Source organism: Acinonyx jubatus, chromosome B3, assembly GCF_027475565.1.
Source record: "Acinonyx jubatus isolate Ajub_Pintada_27869175 chromosome B3, VMU_Ajub_asm_v1.0, whole genome shotgun sequence".
Classification (NCBI taxonomy): Eukaryota; Metazoa; Chordata; class Mammalia; order Carnivora; family Felidae; genus Acinonyx; species Acinonyx jubatus.
The window spans coordinates 49,205,700-49,226,464 of NC_069386.1; the positions used below are offsets into that span (position 1 = coordinate 49,205,700).

The 20,765-nt window shown below is 36.0% G+C and overlaps 1 protein-coding gene across 5 annotated transcripts in view; it reads right to left on the reverse strand.

Annotated features, from left to right (window-relative positions):
- The window catches only part of UNC13C (unc-13 homolog C), a 599,100-nt gene that overhangs the window by 317,442 nt on the left and 260,893 nt on the right, over nucleotides 1–20,765 (reverse strand). For all 5 annotated transcript variants that reach the window (XR_008299165.1, XM_027067285.2, XM_053223997.1 and 2 more), the window contains 2 exons: nucleotides 14,072–14,299; nucleotides 12,774–12,915 (listed from right to left, as the gene is read on the reverse strand). Coding sequence is in view for 4 of the 5 variants with exons in the window: in XM_027067285.2 (XP_026923086.1) it covers nucleotides 12,774–12,915; nucleotides 14,072–14,299 (370 nt within the window). In the remaining variant the exon portion in view is untranslated. The remainder of the gene's footprint in view (nucleotides 1–12,773; nucleotides 12,916–14,071; nucleotides 14,300–20,765) is intronic.

Consider the following 20,765-nt stretch of genomic DNA (forward strand, 5'->3'; position numbering starts at 1 on the left):
ATCCCAATCAAAATTGCACTGGCATTCTTCTCAGAGCTACAACAAACAATCCTAAAATTTGTATGGGACCACCAAAGACTCTAAATAGCCAAAGTAACATTGAAAAAGAAAACCAAAGCTGGAGGCATCACAATTCCAGACTTTAGAATGTATCACAAAGCTGTAATCACCAAGACAGTATGGCATTGGCACATAAACAGACATGTAGACCAATGGAATAGAATAGAGAACCCAGAATTGGGCCCACAAATGTATGGCCAACTAATCTTTGACAAAGCAGGAAACAGTATCCAATGGAAAAAAGACAGTCTTTTTAGCAAATGGTACTGGGAGAACTGGACAGCAACATGCATAACAATGAATCTGGACCACTTTCTTACACCATACACAAAAATAAACTCAAAATGGATCAAAGACCTAAATGTGAGATAAGAAACCATCAAAATCCTAGAGAAGAAAACAGGCAACAACCTCTTTGACCTCCAATACAGCAACTTCTAACTTGAACTATCTCTGAAGGCAAGGGAAATAAAAGTGAAAATGAGATACTGGGACCTCATAAAAATACATACATACATACATATATACATACATACATACATACATACATACATACATACATACATACATACTTCTGCAGAGCAAAGGGAACAATCAACAAAACTAAAAGGCAACCAATGGAATGGAAGAAGATATTTGCAAATGACATATCAGATAAAGGGTTAGTATCCAAAATCTATAAAGAACTTACCAAACTCAACACCTGAAAAACAAATAATCCAGTGAAGAAATGGGCAGAAAACATGAATAGACACTTTTCCAAAGAAAACATCCAAATGGCCAACAGACACATGAAAATACGCTCAACATCGTGCATCATCAGGGAAATACAAATCAAAACCACAATGAGATACCACCTAACAGCAGTGAGAGTGGTTAAAATTAACAACTTAGGCAACAACAGAGGTTGACCAGGCCATGGAGAAATGGGAACCCTCTTGCACTGTTGGTGGGAATGCAAACTGGTGCAGCCACTCTGAAAACAGTGTGGAGGTCCTCAAAAAATTGAAAATAGAATTACCATACACCTGAGTAATAGCACTATTAGGAATCTTTCCAAAAGATAAAGAAGTGCTGATTCATAGGGGCACATGATACCCTATGAATGGACGAATTGATAAAGAAAATGTGTTTTATATACACTTGGCAATAAGAAAGAACGAAATCTTGCCACTTGCAAAAATGGGGTTGGAACTTAGCATGGTACCATGCTAAGTGATACAATTCAGTCAGAGTAAGACAGATATCATATGTTTTCACTCATATGTGGAATGTGAGAAACTTTATAGAAGGCCATGGGGAAGATATGGGGAAAAATAGCTTCAAACAGAGAGGAAGGCAAAACATAAGAGCCTCTTAAATACAGAGAACAAACTGAGGGTTGACACAGGGTGAGGGAGGGAATGGGTGATGGGCATTGAGGAAGCACTTGTTGGGATGAGCAGTGGGTGAGTGTTGTACATAAGCAATGAATGATGGGACTGAACTCTCGAAACCAATGGCACACTGTATGCACTGTATGTTAGCTAACTGAACAATAAGGTATATATTTTTTAAAAAGGCAGAGAAAAAAGGAGACAACTTATTCTTCTACTAATTATGGAATGGTGTTTCATTGTGTTTTTGCCTTCCTGAATGATTAATGACATTGAGCATGTTTTCATCTATTTATTTCCTATCCCTGCAAATGTTCTGTGTGCCTTTCAAAATAATATGTATTCTGTTGTTCTTGGGTGAAGTGTTTTAAGCAGCAGACCCACAAGAAATAGACCTATTTGTGTCTTCATATATCTAAAATGTATTTCTTATAGGCTGGATATTGTTGGGCTTTGCTTTTTTGTTCGATATGACAATCTCTGCCTTTTAAACCTAGTGTTTAGACTTTTCACATTGAATTTGATCAATGAAATGGTTAGGTTTTAATCTATCATCTTGCTATTTTTTAATTTTCCTGTTAGTTTTTTTAACCCACTTTTCCCTTTTTTTCTGTTTTGGATTTTGAGTAGTTTTTATAATTAAAATTTATCTATTTTGTTGGCGTATTAACTATATTATGTTTGTTCTATAATTTTAGTGGACAGACTTTATAGTACACACCTTTAATTTATCATCAAATAGGGGTGCTTTAGTGGCACAGTCAGTTAAGTTTCTGACTTTTGATCTCACACTACCTGAGATCAAGCCCCATGTCGGTCTCTGTACTAACAGCACAGAGCCTGCCTGGGATTGTTTCTGCCCCTCCCCAACTCTCTAAAAATAAATAAATAAATTTAGGAAAAACAATTAAAATAAATTATCACAATCTACAATCAGTGTCATATCCTTTTAATCTTTCTGCAATTACCATATATTTTAATTATTACATGAGCAAGTAATAGTTATTATTTAAATACGGAGTAATCTTTTCAATAAATCAAAATATCATAATGGTTTATTATACTTGTCAATATAGTTAATAGTGGCCAATGTTCTTTATTTCTTTTTATGCATTTATATAAATCTACATTTTCATCTAGTATTACTTTTCTTCTGTTTGAATAACTTTCATTAACACTTCTTACAGCGCAGCTCAGAAAGAAAGGAATTCTTTCAGCTTTCCTAGGTCTGAAAAACCCTTTATTTTGCTCTAAAAATTATTTTGTCACATCTGGTTTTGAAAGGTATTTTCCCTGGGTATAGAATTCTACTTTGACAGTTTTTGTCCTACTCAATTATTACTAATATCATTTCTTATGAGAAGTATGCTGCCATCTTTATTTATCTTACTCTGCATATAATGTGTCTTTTTTCTCTAGAAGCCTTCAAGATTTTCTCTTCTCCCCTGGTTTTGAATAATGTGATGATGATGCATCTTAGTGTAATTTTTTTTTTCATTTTCTTATGCTAGAGGTTAAGCTTCTTGAGTCTATGGGTTTCTACTTTTGATCTAACTTGGTAACAAATGGCTATTATCTCCTCAATTTTTTTTACTGTACCGATCTTTCTTCTTTGTCCTTTAGAATACTCCAATTACATGGTTTTGGGTGCTTTAAATGGTCTCATTGCTGTATATATTTTTTACTTTTTCTGTGTTTCTATTTTGCTATCATTATATCCTTAATAGTCTTTTCTTCTGTAATATTTAATTTATCATTCCTAATCAGTGTACTTTTCATTTTGTACATTGTATGTTTAGTTTATAGAAGTTAGGTTTGTCTTTTGTTTTTGTTTTAAATAGCTTCCATATCTCCATTTCCATATCTTGTTCTCATATGGGATTGTTTTATACTGACTTTTCCACGGTTCTCTTTGTGTGATTGGTTTGAACAAATGATCCTCATAACTGAATGAAATAGCGTGGAAAGGGCCTTTACTGTGGTCATAGAAGAAAATGAGTGTTGGTTCTTTTACTCAACTTGCTAGATAAAATCGTTAGAAATTATCTATTGACCTCTCATCTGTAAAATGACAATAACAACAATGCTTTGTAAAGCATTGTGAAGTGTAATATATGTGACAGGAAGGGAGACAGAGTAAATAGCTACACAAATATAAATGCCTATAATTATGATATTTTCAATGATTTGAGTTTTAGATTCTCCTTCCTAAACATTAAGATTTCTTCAAAAAGGCACTTGCCTACTAGAACTTTTTTTTTAATGTCCTGTGGTGAGATACATTTAAATTTTTTTTAATGTTTGTTTATTTTTGAGAAAGACAGAGACAGGATGCAAGTGGGTTAGGGGCAGATAGAGAGGGAGACACAGAATCCGAAGTAGGCTCCAGACTCCGAGCTGTCAGCACAGAGCCCGACATGAGGCTCCAACTCATGAGCTGTGAGATCATGACCTGAGCTGAAGTGAGATGTGCAACTGACTGAGCCACCCAGGCACCCCTATATTAGAACTTCTTTTGTTCAGCTTTCAAATATTATCATACTTAAATACCCTTTATTTAGAAAAAAATAACTCTTCTATTGTCAAAGCTAGCCAAAGCGGCAACACCAGGCAGAGTTGCCCATTCTCTCCTAACTTGTAAGGATGGACTCTCTCTGTCCCCAGCTGATAAGGGGGGGGGGGAGGGGGGCTCTTAAGGGGAAGTAATCATCTTTCATATTTACCTCAGTGTCTGTAGTATCAAGAGTGAATTATTTCCCTAAAGATTGTCAGATATGGTACTGAAAAAAAAATGCCCAGGAAATCAAATTTTCACTTTATTGTTCTGGGTCATTAGAGATCTGCAAACTTCCATTTTGGCAAAATATGACTATCACGGTGATCTTCTTTTCCTGCCTTCAAAATGGTTGGTCTACACATGGGGTACACCCAAGAAGTAGGAGGAAGAACCAAGTAGAGGTTGACTGGAATTGTAATCTTTGAGTCTCAAAAACACTTGAAAGATCCAGATGGTTCTGGTGCCTTGACTAGATATAGTCTACTCAGGGGCAATTGCTTTAACCTACAAAGCCAAATTAGTCACCAGGAGACCACCAGGATTTTCCTCCTTCCCTTCCTCACACAAAGCACAACTGATGGGTGTAAGGTGTTCTTATCACATAATGACCAATAACACATAACTTGTATGCTTTATTTTATAAAGATGAATTGGACTAATTGGTTAAAATGCAAGGAACCTTCCTGGCAAAAACTCTTGAGTGCTAGAGTTGAGAGACACATGGCCACAGGGCCAAGGCCATTATGGACCACATCGAAGTTAATGATATGAAAAGCTATTTAATAGTGATCAGGAATCAGACCAGAGTAGAGAGGAGCAAAGGAAGAAGAAAGAGAAGTGGGAGGGAGAGCAGGAGGGATAGAGTGGCAGGATAGATGGAGGGAAAAGAGAAATAAGAAGTGGAGACAGGGAAAAACAGATACAGATGAACAAACTGTCAGAGAACAGAGAGGAAAAAAAGAGCATATTGACTGCTGCCATTTTGGAGTTCTTGTTTGCCTTTTCCTGGATTCCTGCAGGGGCTTTCTGTGTCTGTGTAATAAAATCTGTTTCAAAATAATCCCTTTTCCATAGACTAGTTTAAGTATAGCACCCTTATAGAATAGTCCTCACTGCCCCCAAGGGTTTGCTGTTTTTAATCCAACTGCTTCCTCAAGATTTGGGGGATTGTGTTTAAATTCTATTTAATTCTCAGTTTGCAACTAAGTACAAGGCCTTTTATACCTTGGCCTATGGACTATCACAGTGCTATCTCCAAGTATCTGTCCTGATCTGAAATTTTAGTGTTTGTTGACTGGCAATCAACTCTCTTTGGAGACCTTAAGTTCACACTTCAGTGACTTCAGCCCAAATCTGTTTCCACATACTCTTCCTCTCCTTATTACAAAACCCTTAGTTTCTGGTATGAAGCAGTGATAAAGTAAAGCTATTCTACTGACTCTGCTGTGTGGATGGGTAATGGCTCAATCTCATTTACTAAGTAAAAGGCAGTACTGGTTATTGTATCTCCCTACTACCAGGCATACTCACAATACAGACAATGATTAGTAAACGAATTTCTAATCCCACGAAGTGTGACTAAACTCTTTGATTTAGACAGTTATGGAACAATCTTCGTGATAAATGACTTCTTGATGTTAACACCATTGTTGTAAGCTAGCACAGACAACTGAGGAAATATTCCTTTCCCAAGTAGCCCAGAAAAGGCCTGTGCTAGTGATCTAGGCAATAAATCAAATCACTGATCACATGCAGGTTGTCATTTTAAAATATTGATCTGCTGTGCTATGGAGATATTTGTATTTAATTGTAGCATTTAAATAAGCTATCTCCTATAGAGCTTGGTTTATGCTTAATTCCTACTCAGCCCTCAGCTGAGCAGCGCATGGAAAGGTGGAGAGCCATGGGCCTGAGGCACCCTGTGTGCCCCGTATCTGGTTAGCTGTAAATTGAACATGGCTGACATTCTTCAAATGGATCAAGGCAATTACGCCTTTCTAAACAACAATTTTATGAGTTTCTAGTGCTTACATGTTAAGAGTCTGCATGTACAGGGGCGCCTGGGTGGCGCAGTCGGTTAAGCATCTGACTTCAGCCAGGTCACGATCTCCCGGTCCGTGAGTTCGAGCCCCGCGTCAGGCTCTGGGCTGATGGCTCAGAGCCTGGAGCCTGTTTCCGATTCTGTGTCTCCCTCTCTCTCTGCCCCTCCCCCGTTCATGCTCTGTCTCTCTCTGTCCCAAAAATAAACAAACGTTGAAAAAAAAAAAAGAGTCTGCATGTACAGTGTCTCTTAAAAGAAATTTTATTGACTAAAGGTAGGGAGTAATTTTTTTGCACACTGTCCATGGTGAAACAGATTCACAGGGGCTAAAGGGCTTCTGGATGTCAAGAGGCATGTTTATCCAGAAAAGTTCTGGAACTTAAGTTTATCAAGTTGTAGTCTAGATGGCTTTTTGGTATCATGTGAAGTCACTCTTCAAGTCAGTACTTTCCACTGGCCTTGTAAGTACAGCGATTTGCATAAATGGGCACTTAGGAAATGTGGGTGGAATTTGATATCCACTAAGCAAGTGGAGGTGGTTGTCTAGTCAATTACATAAGTAAGGTGTTTAAACACCATTGCTGTGCTTGTTCAACACCGCCATAAATAATGGGAATATGTTTGTACTCCTACCACAGGCATTGTGTTGACTAGACTATGTTATTAAAATAATTTTTTAGGGGCACATGGGTGGCTCAGTTGGTTCAGCATTGGACTTCAGCTCAGGTCATCATCTCACGAATGGTGGGTTTGAGTCCCACATTGGGCTCTGGGCTGACAGCTCAGAGCCTGGAGCCTGCTTCAGATTCTATGTCTCCCTCTCTCAAAAGTAAATAATAATCATTTTTTAAAAATTACAATAATTCTTTAATACAAATTAAAAAAAATAACTAACAAAGGGGAACCTTCTTGCTCTGTTTGTAGAAACACAAACAGGTACAGCCACTCTGGAAAATAGTATGGAGTTTCCTAAAAAGTTAAGTATAGAATTATCCTATGATCCAGGATTTGCACTACTAGACGTTTACCAAAAGAATACAAAAATACTAATTCAAAATGATACATGTTTCCTGATGTTTATAACAATCTATACAATAGCCAAATAAGAAAAGAGCCCAAGTGTCCGATGACTGATGAATGGATAAAGATGTGAGACATACACACAATGGAATAGTATTCAACCATGAAAAATAATGCAATCTTGCCATTTGCAAATGACATGGATGGAGCTAGAGGGTAATACGGTAAGTGAAATAAATCAGAGAAAGATAAATACCATATGATTTCACTCATATGTAGAATTTAAGAAATGAAGAAAGGGGAAAAAAGAAAGAGAGAGGGAAACCAAGAAACAGATTCTTAACCATAGAGAATTGATGGTTACCAGAGGGGAAGTGGATGGGGGATGGGTAAAATAGATGATGAGGATTAAGGAGAGTACTTGTGGTGAGCACCAGGTGATATATGAAAATGGTGAATCACTATATTATACACCTGAAATTAATATTACATTATATGCTAACTAAAAATTAAATAAAAACTTTAATTAAAAAATAACACATGTCTGCCAGCTTCCCTATAGGAGGGAGTCAGCATGAAGTTTTGTTTTCATTTTATAATTTAGCAAAAACAAAGCACCAACTATCAACCTTAGAGTCTTGAAAGAATAGTATCTACATAACATAAATGTAAGCCTCTTAACTCCAAAATTTTATTCAAATAGGCAGATTATACTGCCATTTTCTCTCTAAAATCCACCGGAAGAAACTTACACCTTTTCCTCCTGGGGAAATGATTTGTGCTAAGCATAAAACATTTCATTAACTATAGCATAGGAAAATAATATCGAATGTCATAATTAATTATGAAATGATCAAATATACAACTTACTAGGATCAAAGAGCAAAGATAACAAGCACCTTAGATTTATGTAATACTTTATCATTTCAAAGCACTTTCATATAGGTTATTTTAATTAATAGTCATATGATGCTTTAAAACTTGTATGTGTTTACAACCCCTCCTAACCTGTATTTCTGCAAGGGCTCAAATGGTCATGCCTCTGTTCTTGGCAGAAACCTTCTAGAGTGCCCCATTCTTAACTCATACAACATCCATAGTCTTATGAAGATTAAAATTTTAAACTTCTTTTTTTAACTCAAGGTAAGAGAGGTAAAATTAAAATAGAAATTACTTAGCATTAATCTCTTGAGAGTATCAGATTGCCATTAATGAGGGGTTATTAAACTTTCAAACAAAAAAAGTTTGAAAAATTACTTCATTTTCATTTTCATCTTATCAGCCTTGTGAGTGCCTGCCTTCTTCAGGTCAAAGGACTTTTCCCAAGAGAATAGTTTAGGTGTCAGAAAAAATACTCCTCTTTATTTTTACTTGCATCTTCTTTGTGGCTTCAGAACAGGGGATTGCTTTGTAGTCTTGGCTCTACCTACCCAATAGTCTTTTCACTAAAATGAGGGAGTTGAATAAAACAATCTCTCAGATCTGTGCTAATTTTAGTTCTCTAATTCTTTTCAGTAATACTTTCCTTTTACAGCATTTTGTTCATTAGTCTTCTCTTGGCCTCACTATTCAGAAGAGATTTTTTTGACATGAAAACAGTATTGCCATGTTTGCTATAAAGTCCTGAATCTTACCACAAGGGATGCGATTATGTTATTAATGCTAATAATTACAATTAATAATGATACTGCCATTTTTAATGCTTACCAAGTGCCATGAAATCTATACACATAATCTCAATAGGACAATCCTGTGAGGTATATATTGTTACTATTTTTCATAGTGAAAAAGCTAAAGCTTAGAATTTAATTACCCAAACTGCAAACTATAGCCATACTATTCATAAGATATCCTATTTTCAGAATGTCAGGACACGTTTTTACACTCCAGTTCACAGGGCAGAACTGTCAAGGTAGTGGGAGGCATGGATGAGCTCATCTATGATTTGTATGCATTTTTCAAAATCTTCACATAGATTCAATATGAACTCATTTTCTTCTGCAAAAGAAAACCCCTTATAAAAGAAGATAAATTTGAAATTCTCATGCCTTTCATGGTAAAATGAAAGCATGCACAGGTAGATTCAAAATAATATTTTCTGGAACCAGCAATGTAGAAACTCACCATTATGAATGGAATGGTGGAGTTCTAGAAACCAGCAACAAAAAGACTTACTGCTGAAAATTTAGGCATTTGTTTTTGGTATTCTAGATGGGACAAATAGAAAACATGTGTGAGTATAACTTAACACTCACACATAGTCTGTAGAGCAAAAAATATTGTGAAAATATTATGCAAATTATATATATGTGTGTGTGTGCATATATATATATATATATATATATATATATATATATGATATGAACAGTAGAGCGCAATGGGTTTGAATTTGAATTTCTCCTTCCTTGAAAATAGTGTTGCTTAAAAAATAGATATATTGTTACTGCCATTGTAGATAATGCATCTTCTCAAAATAAAAACCAAAGGCATACAGTACAGTGAATTATATGAAAACTTCCCCCAAATACAGATAATTCTTGTCTCAACTGTCTATTCCAGTATACTCTTCTGTATACATGCCCCATCAATTATGAGGCTTTCTATCTTGTCTGGTGGGAACAAACTCAATTCCTGACCTGGATGAGCATCGGGCAGGCACACCTAGACCTTCTGGAGAGTCCTTATCGTGTTCTTGGGTAGTGTCCTCACATGTATGCACTTATCATTACATTATTCAGCTGATTTCTCAAGGGAACCCCTTGCAGTATTAAAATATTACAATAAGTATTTATACTATTGTATTCCTTTGTATGGATGCTTTATTTCACACACATAACTGGCAATCTATAGACAAAACATCTCTAGAACTTGGCTGTTGCTTGACATGTCTTGTGTTGACTCTCATACTGTTTTATTTAATTCTACTTATCAATTAAATTCAGATTTCCAGACTTTCTAATTCTAGTCAAGAGGGAATAATGGACTTGAGATACCTTCCCACACAAAAAACCAAAAAGTGGACAAAGTGAATGGTTTTTAATATACTGGAGATGTGCCAGGAAAGGACAGTGATCCCAAGGAAACAAAAAACAAATAAGGTGAGCCTTATGATTACTTCAGTTAACTGCCTTGAGGTGGTTTTCAGGTCACTGTGCAAGGAGAAGGAACTCAAGTGGAGTCCACTGGACTCTGAGTGAAAAACACAGAGCCAAAATCCAGGAAGACCAAGGCAGCTAAAGGCCACAGGCATAATGTCAAAAAGAACTGAACAGAAGGAAAAGTTTGACAATCTGCAGAGGGTTCCTCTTGAGTAATCAAGTAAGTCATGATAAGACATATTGAAACCACTCAAGGCCCAGGTAAGAGGCATCAAAAGAATTACAAATAACAGTGCCCAGCACTGACCAACACCAGAAATAGTGCTTGTTTCTACCTGGAAGACTTGAAAAATTTATCATTCATGAGTCAGTGGGGAAACTACACAGTAGAGTCTTGCTTCAGTATTGAGGAATAATTAGCCCAAAGTTGAGCACTATTTCATTTCAACTTAACAAATTCTAAAAGCAACATCCAAAAAAAAACCCCAAACTGTTTCCATGTAACTTAATTATTTTTCACAGCAAAGCTCAGAAATATTTATAGGATGCCAGAAATATCCATCAACCAGCAAGGTAATTTTTGCAATCTGGCATCCTATATAAAGTTACCAGGCATGTGAAGCAGCAGGAAAATATGACACATAATGAAGAGAAAAATCTATCAGGCAAAACTTACTAAGAATGGACAGAGATGTGAGAATTGGCAGTCAAGGACATCAAAACAGTTTTAAGTTGTGCATGTGTTAAAAAGTGAAGTAGAGAAAGACAATTTAAAGGGAATAAGAAGTGAATATTTTCAAAAAGCACATGTGATAAAGGACTATTATCCAAAACATTCAAAGACTTTTAAAACTCAACAATTAGAAAAAAAAAACCTCTTCTTTAAAAATTCTTATAAAAACCTCACCAAAGAAGATATGCAGATGGCAAATAGGCATTTGAAAGAATGCTGCATATCATATGTCATCAGAGAAATGACAGTGAATACAATATACCACGATGCACCTATCATAATGGCCAAAGCCTGGAACACAAACAATACCAAATGCTAAAGAAGATTCAGATGAACAGGAACCGTCATTGATTGCTGGTGGGAATGCAAAATGGTACACCCACTTTAAAAGACAGTTTGATGGTTTTCTTACAAAACTAAACATATTCTTACCATACAATCCAGCAATTATGCCTCTTGGCATTTGAGCAAAGGAATTGAAAACTTATGTTCACACCAAAACTTGCATATGAAAGTTTATAGCAGCTTTATTCTTAATTGCCAAAATTTGGAAGCAACCAAGATGTTCCTCAGTAGGTCAACAGATAAATAAACTGACACAGCTAGACAATGGAATAAAATTCAGTGCTAAAAAGAAATGAACTATCAAACCATATAAAAGACATGGAGGAAATTGAATGTCTATTACTAAGAGAAAAAAGCCAACATGAAAAGGTTACATACTGTGTGATTCCAACCCTTTGACGTTCTTCAAAAGATAAAACTATGGAGACAGTAAAAAGATCACTGGTTGTCTGGAATTCTGGGATAAAGGGGGGTGAATAGGTGGAATAGGTGCAATAGGGGGATGAAGAGGATTTTTAACGCAAAGTACTCTAGAATTAGACTATTTTTCCAAGAGTCAGTTGCTCTAAGTTTGCCATAGTCCTGTCCTTTTTTGTTGCCCTTATCCTGCTTGATTCATTATTTTACTGCTTTCGAGGCTTGAAATTATGACTGTCAATTGACTTTTGCCTTCTGTTAACAAATGAAGGAATATAAAAATGGTTCCTTCTATCAGTGTGAAGGGAGGAATCATCCAAACTCATTCTATAGCACCCACTGTTATTTAGTCCCAACAAACTTCCCAAGTCTATTTCTCAACATTTCCCTCATCAGCCCATATACACAAGAAGAGCTTTTCATTTCTTACTCACTATTGCCTATATTCCCAAACAAGCTGGAGGTGTTAAGTTCACTTACTTAGCATGTTAACAAGATCCATGTTTAAACCATCAGCACAGAAAGGAGGAAAGAAAATGAAATGACTGTCCTTAAATTCAGGGTTAGGAATTTTCATTTCTACCAAATGCTAAGTGGAAGTAATTTTATGTCTCTAGAAAGAAAAGAACCCATGTCAGAAAAATAACTTTTTGCTGTTTAGTGTAAAATATAAGACACTTAAAAATAAATGACCTCCCAGATAATGAGAGGTTGTAAAAGTTATCATCAACCATTTCATCATGGTGTAGGTGGGATGGGCCAAATCCTGCCCAAATCTATTGCCTTTAGACATAAATCTTCAGACGTCAAAATATTGGTCAATCAAGCCAGTAAATTCCTCATTGCGTTGGGTCAACCCAAGTTACAAAATTATTTATTCCTTTTTCTCCTGTAAAGTCACCCCAACCATGCCACCTTTTGTTTGAAATACTCTTTTTACTCACTTGCTTCCATAGATAAAGAATAAAGAATATAAGAGTATTAAGTGACTTCATAACAATCTTACTTTTTATATTTTTTTGCATAGATAGTATGAGATACTTATTGCTTCTATATTTAGCATGCCTCTACTAAATTTATTCCCAAATGCATTAACAAGCATAATATTTTCACACTATGTACTTACAAGTAAAACTTCTCATCCCATACTGGATTCAAGTTTCCAAAAATGGTTTTAGTTCTTCTTTTGTTCTTTCCAACTTGAACAGTAACATATGGGTCACTAGACCCTGTTTTGTCTTTTGCCTGCAAGCCTTGTGCAGAAACCACTGAAATAAGCCAAAATGGACATTTTAATATAAAGATTTCCTCAAACAAAAAAAGGGACTATTTATGATGAAGCATTTTCTAACACATTGTACACTGGGTTTACAGATGCACTTCCAGGGCTTCTATTATGAACATTAGGACTTAAAAAAATACTTAATGTAATAATTAAAATGCTAAGTATTAAAACCTTCCTTGAATATTTGCTTTTGCTTGTAATGAATATTAACTATATACATACACTTTCATATACACATCAGCTATATACTTATATATAGATTACTGCATACACACATAGAGAAATGATGATGCACATACAGTATGCAAAAGTTTATCCAACATAATCCAAATGTCTGTAATTTAAACTGTACTTCTATTTATGAGCTTGCTGTTACTATTTTTTTTTAAGTTTGTTTATTTATTTTGAGACAGACAGCATGAGCGTGGAAGGGGTGGAGGGAGAGGGAGAGAGAGAATCCCAAACAGGCTCTGCACTGTCAGCAGAGAACCTGATTCGGGGCTTGATCTCATAAACCATGAGATTATTACCTGGACCCAAACCAAGAGTCATATCACCCCAAGTTTGCTATCACTATTGATCAAGTCAACCTAGTAAATAAAAAGCTTCTTTATAAGTGCTATATGAGTAAGTTAAGACGCTTGGTAAACATTAACACAACATGCATGCGCTTGTTAATGTTGTAAGCAACTTCAGGAGTTCATATTTTCAGACATCACTAAGCTCAAATTGCCTTGACTCTAGGATCAATTGTTTGAGGGGTATCGATCACGGATTAAGTAAAATAATGTGTGTTTTCTCATTAAGAAAAACTAACTAAAGAGATTTTTAGCTACTCTTGTAATTTATCAGTGGCAGACAGCTACAAAGCTAATCTCTTGGAAATTGTAGGGCATTGATGAGTCTATTGTAAAAGACAACCTTCTTCCTCTGGAAGAGTTTTTGATTAGAACAACCAACAGACTGAAATTACTTCAATTATCTAGTATATATATGAGAACTTTGAAATACAACTACAGTGGTCAATACTGACAAGAAAGAAAAATTCTACTTACTTTACCTATTATTATTAGCAGTGATTTCTAAGACATGTGAAAATCTCAGTGTGGAATCGAAATTTTAAAGATAACTACTTTTACCTGTAATGGTTATTTTTGCTGACCACTTAGATGTCCCATCCAGTACACTCTGCTTGGCCGCTTTTGTGTACTGCACGAAATCTTCTTTAGAAATCTGAAACATTTCCTGAATTACTTCAAACACCTCTGGCCTGTTTTTCTCCCTAATCTTCATTCTTTCTTTCATAGCTGTAATGATGGTCTGTGTCTTGTCTTCGGCACCATGCTTAGAACTCTTTTCTGCTGCTCCTATAATGGAAAAATCAATGGTGATGTACATGTATGTAAAGTTACTTTGTGATAGCCCGAGGGAGGGAGAAAAAGAAGGAATATGAGAATGAATAAATGCTTTAGTTTTAAGGAGAGATCAGGACAAGATCAAGACAAACAAATATTGCTGGACAATATTCAGAACTAGTCTTTTGAGTTAATGGCAAATAAATGGACTTGCATGATTCCCAGTATTTTTCTGTTGTTATTTGATGAAATCAGGGGTTGTAGAAATATGTCATCTAAATTTTCAAAACGAACAGAATGTACACAATTATGACATTATATACTCCACATATATACCACACACAAATGTGAGAAATAGATTGTATATGTAAGGCAAGTGTCATTCAAAAATCAGAATTTCAAATACTTGTGTGCAAAGTGCTTACTTTTAATGATGGAATTTATCATAATTGAGTGCTTAAATTCTTCTTATAAAATAAACACCACCACTCTCTCTTATATATTGAAATATAGTGTAAGATTTTACTTGCAACTAAATTGGAAACCACTGGGCTAGGTGATCTCTAAATACCTGACAGACCACAGGCGTGAACTCTCACTCTGTGATATGGCCACACTTGTCAACAGGCTGAATTATTTCTACTTAAAACCCTTTTTGATTTCTAGTACTTTGGTGATTGGTCTCAACTTTCTGGGCATTTTTATTTATAAAGCCAATCCTTTTGGCAGTGAAGGATTTCCAAAAGTCAGTTCTTGGGTCCCTCACATTCTCCAACTACCAGCCAGATACTCTCAATGTTCTGTGTGGCCTGTGGGTTGCACAATATTATACAACAGGTAAACAGCAAACCATGATTCCAACTCTCATGGTTCCTTAGTGAGAATGAAATGAGAATGCAAAACCCTAGGTACCAATACTGCAGGAACTGCCACCGCTGAAACCAAATATTTTTTAGATCAGAACTGAGATGTTGTGAAAAGAATAAAAACAAAACAACAAAACTCATGTTCATAGCTAGCAAAAATTCCAATTTTCATCTAAACGACTGTATTATCCAACTTACAATTTTTTGAAATATTATATTCCTGAAATAGGCATACTAATATCTAGTGAAACATTTACAGACTAAGTGGTATAATTTAATTTAAAAGAAATTTTTAATGTTTACTTTTGAGAGAGAGAGACAGAGAGAGAGAAAGAGAGAGAGAGAAGAAGAAGAAGAAGAAGGAGGAGGAGGAAGAGGAGGAGGAGGAGGAGGAGGAGGAGGAGAGAGGGGGACACAGAATCCAAAGCAGACTCCAGGCTCTGAGCTGTCAGCACAGAGCCAGATGCAGGGCTCAAACTCATGAACTTTGATATCAGGATCTGAACCGAAGTCAGACACTTAACAGACTGAGCCGTCTAGGCATCCCTAAATGGGATAATTTATCTGCACCATTTCTACCACAAAGGATAGCTTCAGTGATGTTCTTTGAATATAAGTCTTTGCATGTTAAGCCCAATTTAAGCATAGAATCTAAGACAAAGAGGAAGAGGTCAGCTGTTAACTTTCCTTATAATAAATTCATAATCAATTTAACAGGAGTACTTTAGTGAAAAACTGCATTTATTTAAAAGTGCAACATTTGTTTCCTAATGTGGGAAAAATACATTCATAATAACGAAGATGTAATTAGAGAAAGTTAAAGGGACGAATATTTTAATGATATAAAGAGCATATTCCCTGTCTTTATCATTAAAAAACAAAATAAACCTTTCAGTCTTAAACCACATTAAAAAATACTAAAAATGAAAGCATTGCATTTAAGGTAATTTGAAAGGACATTATAAATGTCCCAGTTATCTGTTTAAACAGGCCCTGGAACAGCTACACATTAGTAGATTACACATCCTTAAACAATTAACCATGCTTGTAATTTATCAGTAATGATTTAACTGCACAGTGCATAATTCTTATACAATGAAATTAGTTTAGGCTACATTTAATAGTTCCAGCTACCCAAGAGGCATATTGTACTTCAAGTACTGAAATATTCATTAAATAGAAAGACAGTGGAGGCTTGAAAAAGTTACCGCAAGATTCAAAATACCCCAAAAGTTTGGTATGTGACAGCCATCCTAAGAATGAATGTTTAACAGGTTAAAAGTGCCACAAAACGTAACTATCCTCCAATTTCTAAGTAACTATTATTGTTTTGGCTATTAGTGTTCCCAAAAGACTATAGGAAAAAAGTGTTAACGTTCTTGAGAGTTAAGTATATTTTAAATTATTTCTCTAAATTCAGGAAGAGCCAGCTGACCACTACCCACAAAATAATGCCCATTCAAGCAACAAGTGTCAAATTCAAAGGTAGAATATCAAGAAATTTTTTATCTAAAGGAATCAAATTTCTAAACTCAACAACTGCCTCTTGAATTTTTTTTAAAGAAGTAAATTAGGTAAGCTTGACAATTATCTGTGAAATCCTTCACCAATGCCCTTGATGTTGGAGTAGAACACTGTAATACGTAGAAAAGAGACCAGTCATAAACTTTGAAACCACTATTCTGGGGAGAGCAGAGGATCAGAGACTTCTATTTAAACCTTTTCTCTGTTATTCCTAGAAAAGATATGTGGAATTTTAAAACTTCTACTTTCACTCTTACATGTTTGGTCTGAGGGAAATGATTCAACTTAAGTCTATCTACTTTGGCCATATAAAGAAAAATCTGTAATTAATTTTTGTCACTGATCTACAAGTACTTTACATTGCCCTACTGTTTTTCAAACCCACATACCTCCTCTGAGTTTTCTAATGAAACTGTTCCTGAAATAGCTGCGATTTGCCATGAATTTCTAACCCTTTGGGTCTATTGTTTTCATTCAGACTTAGTCTGCTTATCTCAAAGTCATCAGATATAAACAAATTTGCATTTATATGACTCTTCCTTCAAAGTGTATTATAGAAGGTCTGGTAGCTGCACAGAAATACAGTAAATAATATGTCAACAAAGGATGAACCGTAAATGAGATCAAAAGAGATAATGTATAGGAAAGCACTTTATAAAGTGTAATACATTATCCAAATGGAATGCATCATTGTTACTTTTTAAATTTTTTTTAACGTTTATTTATTATTGAGACAGAGAGAGACAGAGCATGAACGGGGGAGGGGCAGAGAGAGAGGGAGACACAGGATTGGAAGCAGGCTCCAGGCTCTGAGCCATCAGCCCAGAGCCCGACATGGGGCTCGAACTCATGGACCGCGAGATCGTGACCTGAGCTGAAGTTGGACGCCCAACCGACTGAGCCACCCAGGTGCCCCTATCATTGTTACTTTTAAAAACACTTAATTGACAAACCAGACAATACAATTATGTACAACAAAACTGTAAGAGATTTCATCCTTAGACAGAGGCAAACTTATCCCACATGGTTTCCTTCTACAAAATTTAAAGGGACAGCAAATCAGAACCGTTACTTGTGTCTATAATTTTTATTATTACCCAAAACATATAAATTTCATGTGAAATTCACAGTTTTACCACCTTTACACAGCAATTGATAATTTCAGTGTTTCTTTCAGATACATACATATAATAACTGCAATATTCTCTCTTGGTCTCAATCTCTTCTCTTTCTTATTTTTCTCAATAGCTATTACAAAACATTTCTACTTTCTTCAAGTCACTTACCTCACTCCACTAACCTCCATTCTTAATGTATGATTTTATCTCTTCCTTAACAGAAATAGGGGCTTCCCTAACACGGTGGTCACAGTTTCCTCTCCCCTATGGGAAAACAACAAAAACAAAAGCAACAGCAAAACAAAACCTGACCTGCAATATTAGCAGATTTCTGTGGTGTAAATACTCCTACCACCGCTGATTTCAAGCCACTACCTTGCCAAATTCTTAACTATTTATCATCACTGACCCAATTCCCTGTGTATTCATTTATCTTACATGCTAGCCTATAAGGCCAATCTCAACTAAATATGTATTCCAAGTATCACGCATGCTGCTTACAAAATAGGATACACTCAAAAAATAGAGAAGACAGAATATTTCTTGGGGAAACCTAAAATGATTGCCATATTGAGTACTTAATTTGGCTACAGGTTCAATTTTATGTGTTAGGAATTTTGTATACACTCTCACCCTGAGGTCATGATCCTGGAAGAAACAAAAATAAATTCAGTGTAAAATGTTATGTGTGCTGTGGAATCTTACGAAGAGACAAAATACACTGGGCATTTGGCTTCGGGTTTGGAATTTTCAAAAACAAAGGCTGTGTGCGCATCACTAGAAAGCAGCAATTGGTTGGCCTATATACCTCATGCACTTATAGTGAGCGTAAAACAAGGGCATAAGTCCAGATATAAATGGAAGAAATACATCAAGGAAATCACTTTTAAATAAGGCAAAGGAGCAGAGTGGCTCGTGATGCTCGTATGCTAGAAGGCAGACACGTGTGAATCCTGACTTGCCACTTACTACCCCTTTGAAATTGGGTTACTTTATCTCTGTAAACCTTAGTTTTCTCACCTGAAAAACAAAAGGAAATAATAGTATCTTTCTTAACAGGGTCATGGTAAGGATTAAATGAAATAATGTTTAAGTTTCAATTCTAATAATTAAGCAAGTATAACATCTAGATGTCACGAGGTGAAGATACAAATACTAATTAAAGAATTATACATTAAAATGGAATTTGGGGGTTTTAGCTATATGATTACTTGGCCTGTGAAACAACTTGTAAAGTCTCCCCATCAACAGTGCCATACCCAATATCAGCCATGTGCTAAATGCTCTGTAACTATTTGCTTGATTGGAGCCAATGAAGCACTTAAAGATTTAAGAAAATTTAAAGTTCAGAGAAACAAAAAGATATTATTATTACAATATTTTTATTTTTCATATCCAAAAATTTTTACCTGCATTTGAAGCTGGTGAACTCAGAGTAGGCAGGTGGTTAATATGCATGAAATGCATGCAGGTGGTCTGATACTGAGGTGGTTCTCTAGGAGTCCCTAACATAAGAAACTTCATAGTTTTTCTTTCCTTTCCCAGTATAATCCTGTAGGTGGCCTGCTCATGGTGCTTCTGTTTTTCTTTCCCATGAAATCATGTAGGTGGGCACTTGGCTGGTGGCTAGTATTTTCTATCTTTTCTCTTTAGCGGCTTTACATTCAAGATAATCTTAACCCTCCTCTTTTAATGTGCCTTGAATCTTTCCAAGGAGAAGACCCACAACACCCCTAGTCTTCAAATCAGCCGTAACCTCTACTCTTAATCAAAGCCACACACTCCACTCTATTTCGCAAACACAACAAAGGACTGACATTTAACAGAAGAATAATTGGAAGATCACAGAGCTACTGGGAGATCATCATCTCCCACTCTCATTGGTGCCCCATCGCTGACAATGGGAGAATGTGGGCAGGGGGTTCCCCTTTCATGGAACTGCCACCATCCATAAAGTAATTTTACTTTATTGAGCTTGGGCCCAAGACCAAAATTCAGCCTTTCTTCCCTGCCCCCACCCCCAACTTCTACCATATTCAATAGTACCATTATTGGTGAATGCAAACTTGTAGAACAAGTCCAGAAAGATTTGCATATTAAAGATGATAAAATCAGGAAGGCTCACTCAAAATTGTGTGTCAAAGCTACTACATTTCATGAGATTCATTTATTATTTACTTATTCATTTATTTATTTTAGAGAGAAAGAGAGCAGGAACAGGGGAGAGGACTAGTGGGGACAGGGGAGGGAGAATATTAAGTGGCTCCGCACTGAGCATGGATGAGGGGGCTCAATCCCAGGACTGTGGCCGGGATCATGACCTGAGCCCAAATCAATACTCAAACGCCCAACTGCCCGAACCATCCAGGCTCTCCTCATGAGCATTGTTTTGATACTAACTTTCTAGAATTTTTCCAGTTACTGCAGCATCACAAATTACATAGATCAGGGTTAAAACCAAGAAAAAAAGAAAAAAGTCCTCAATTTCAAAAGTCTCTTTACTATGTAAGGAAAAGAAGAAATCAAGGGAGAGATAGAGCAAAGATCTTTTTTGTTCTTATCACTCTTAGTAACAGATTTTTCTCATGTCTCTGTCAAAAAAAAAAAAAGGAAAAGGAAAACAAAGACAATATTAAACACAAGATTTCTTTCTATTTCTCTTTTCTTAAATAGCCTTTGAAATGAAGTTGGCTGACGCAGCTAGGTCACAATGTTGCTGGAAGCTGGTCTGGCACTCAAAGCTAGGCCATGTTGTTCTCCTGTTGGACACGAGCAAACTCACAGGACACCAACTTCACACACGGTCATTCCGTGACAGTGTGAATGTGAGACAAACAAGGCCATCTCACAAGTTTGTCTAAGCACAAAGGAAAACAAGGTCACTGTACAGATCACAAAATACCAAACATTCTTTCTCCTAATGAGTAACCACTGTTTCTTTGCTAAGTACAGTGATTAGACACACTCTTG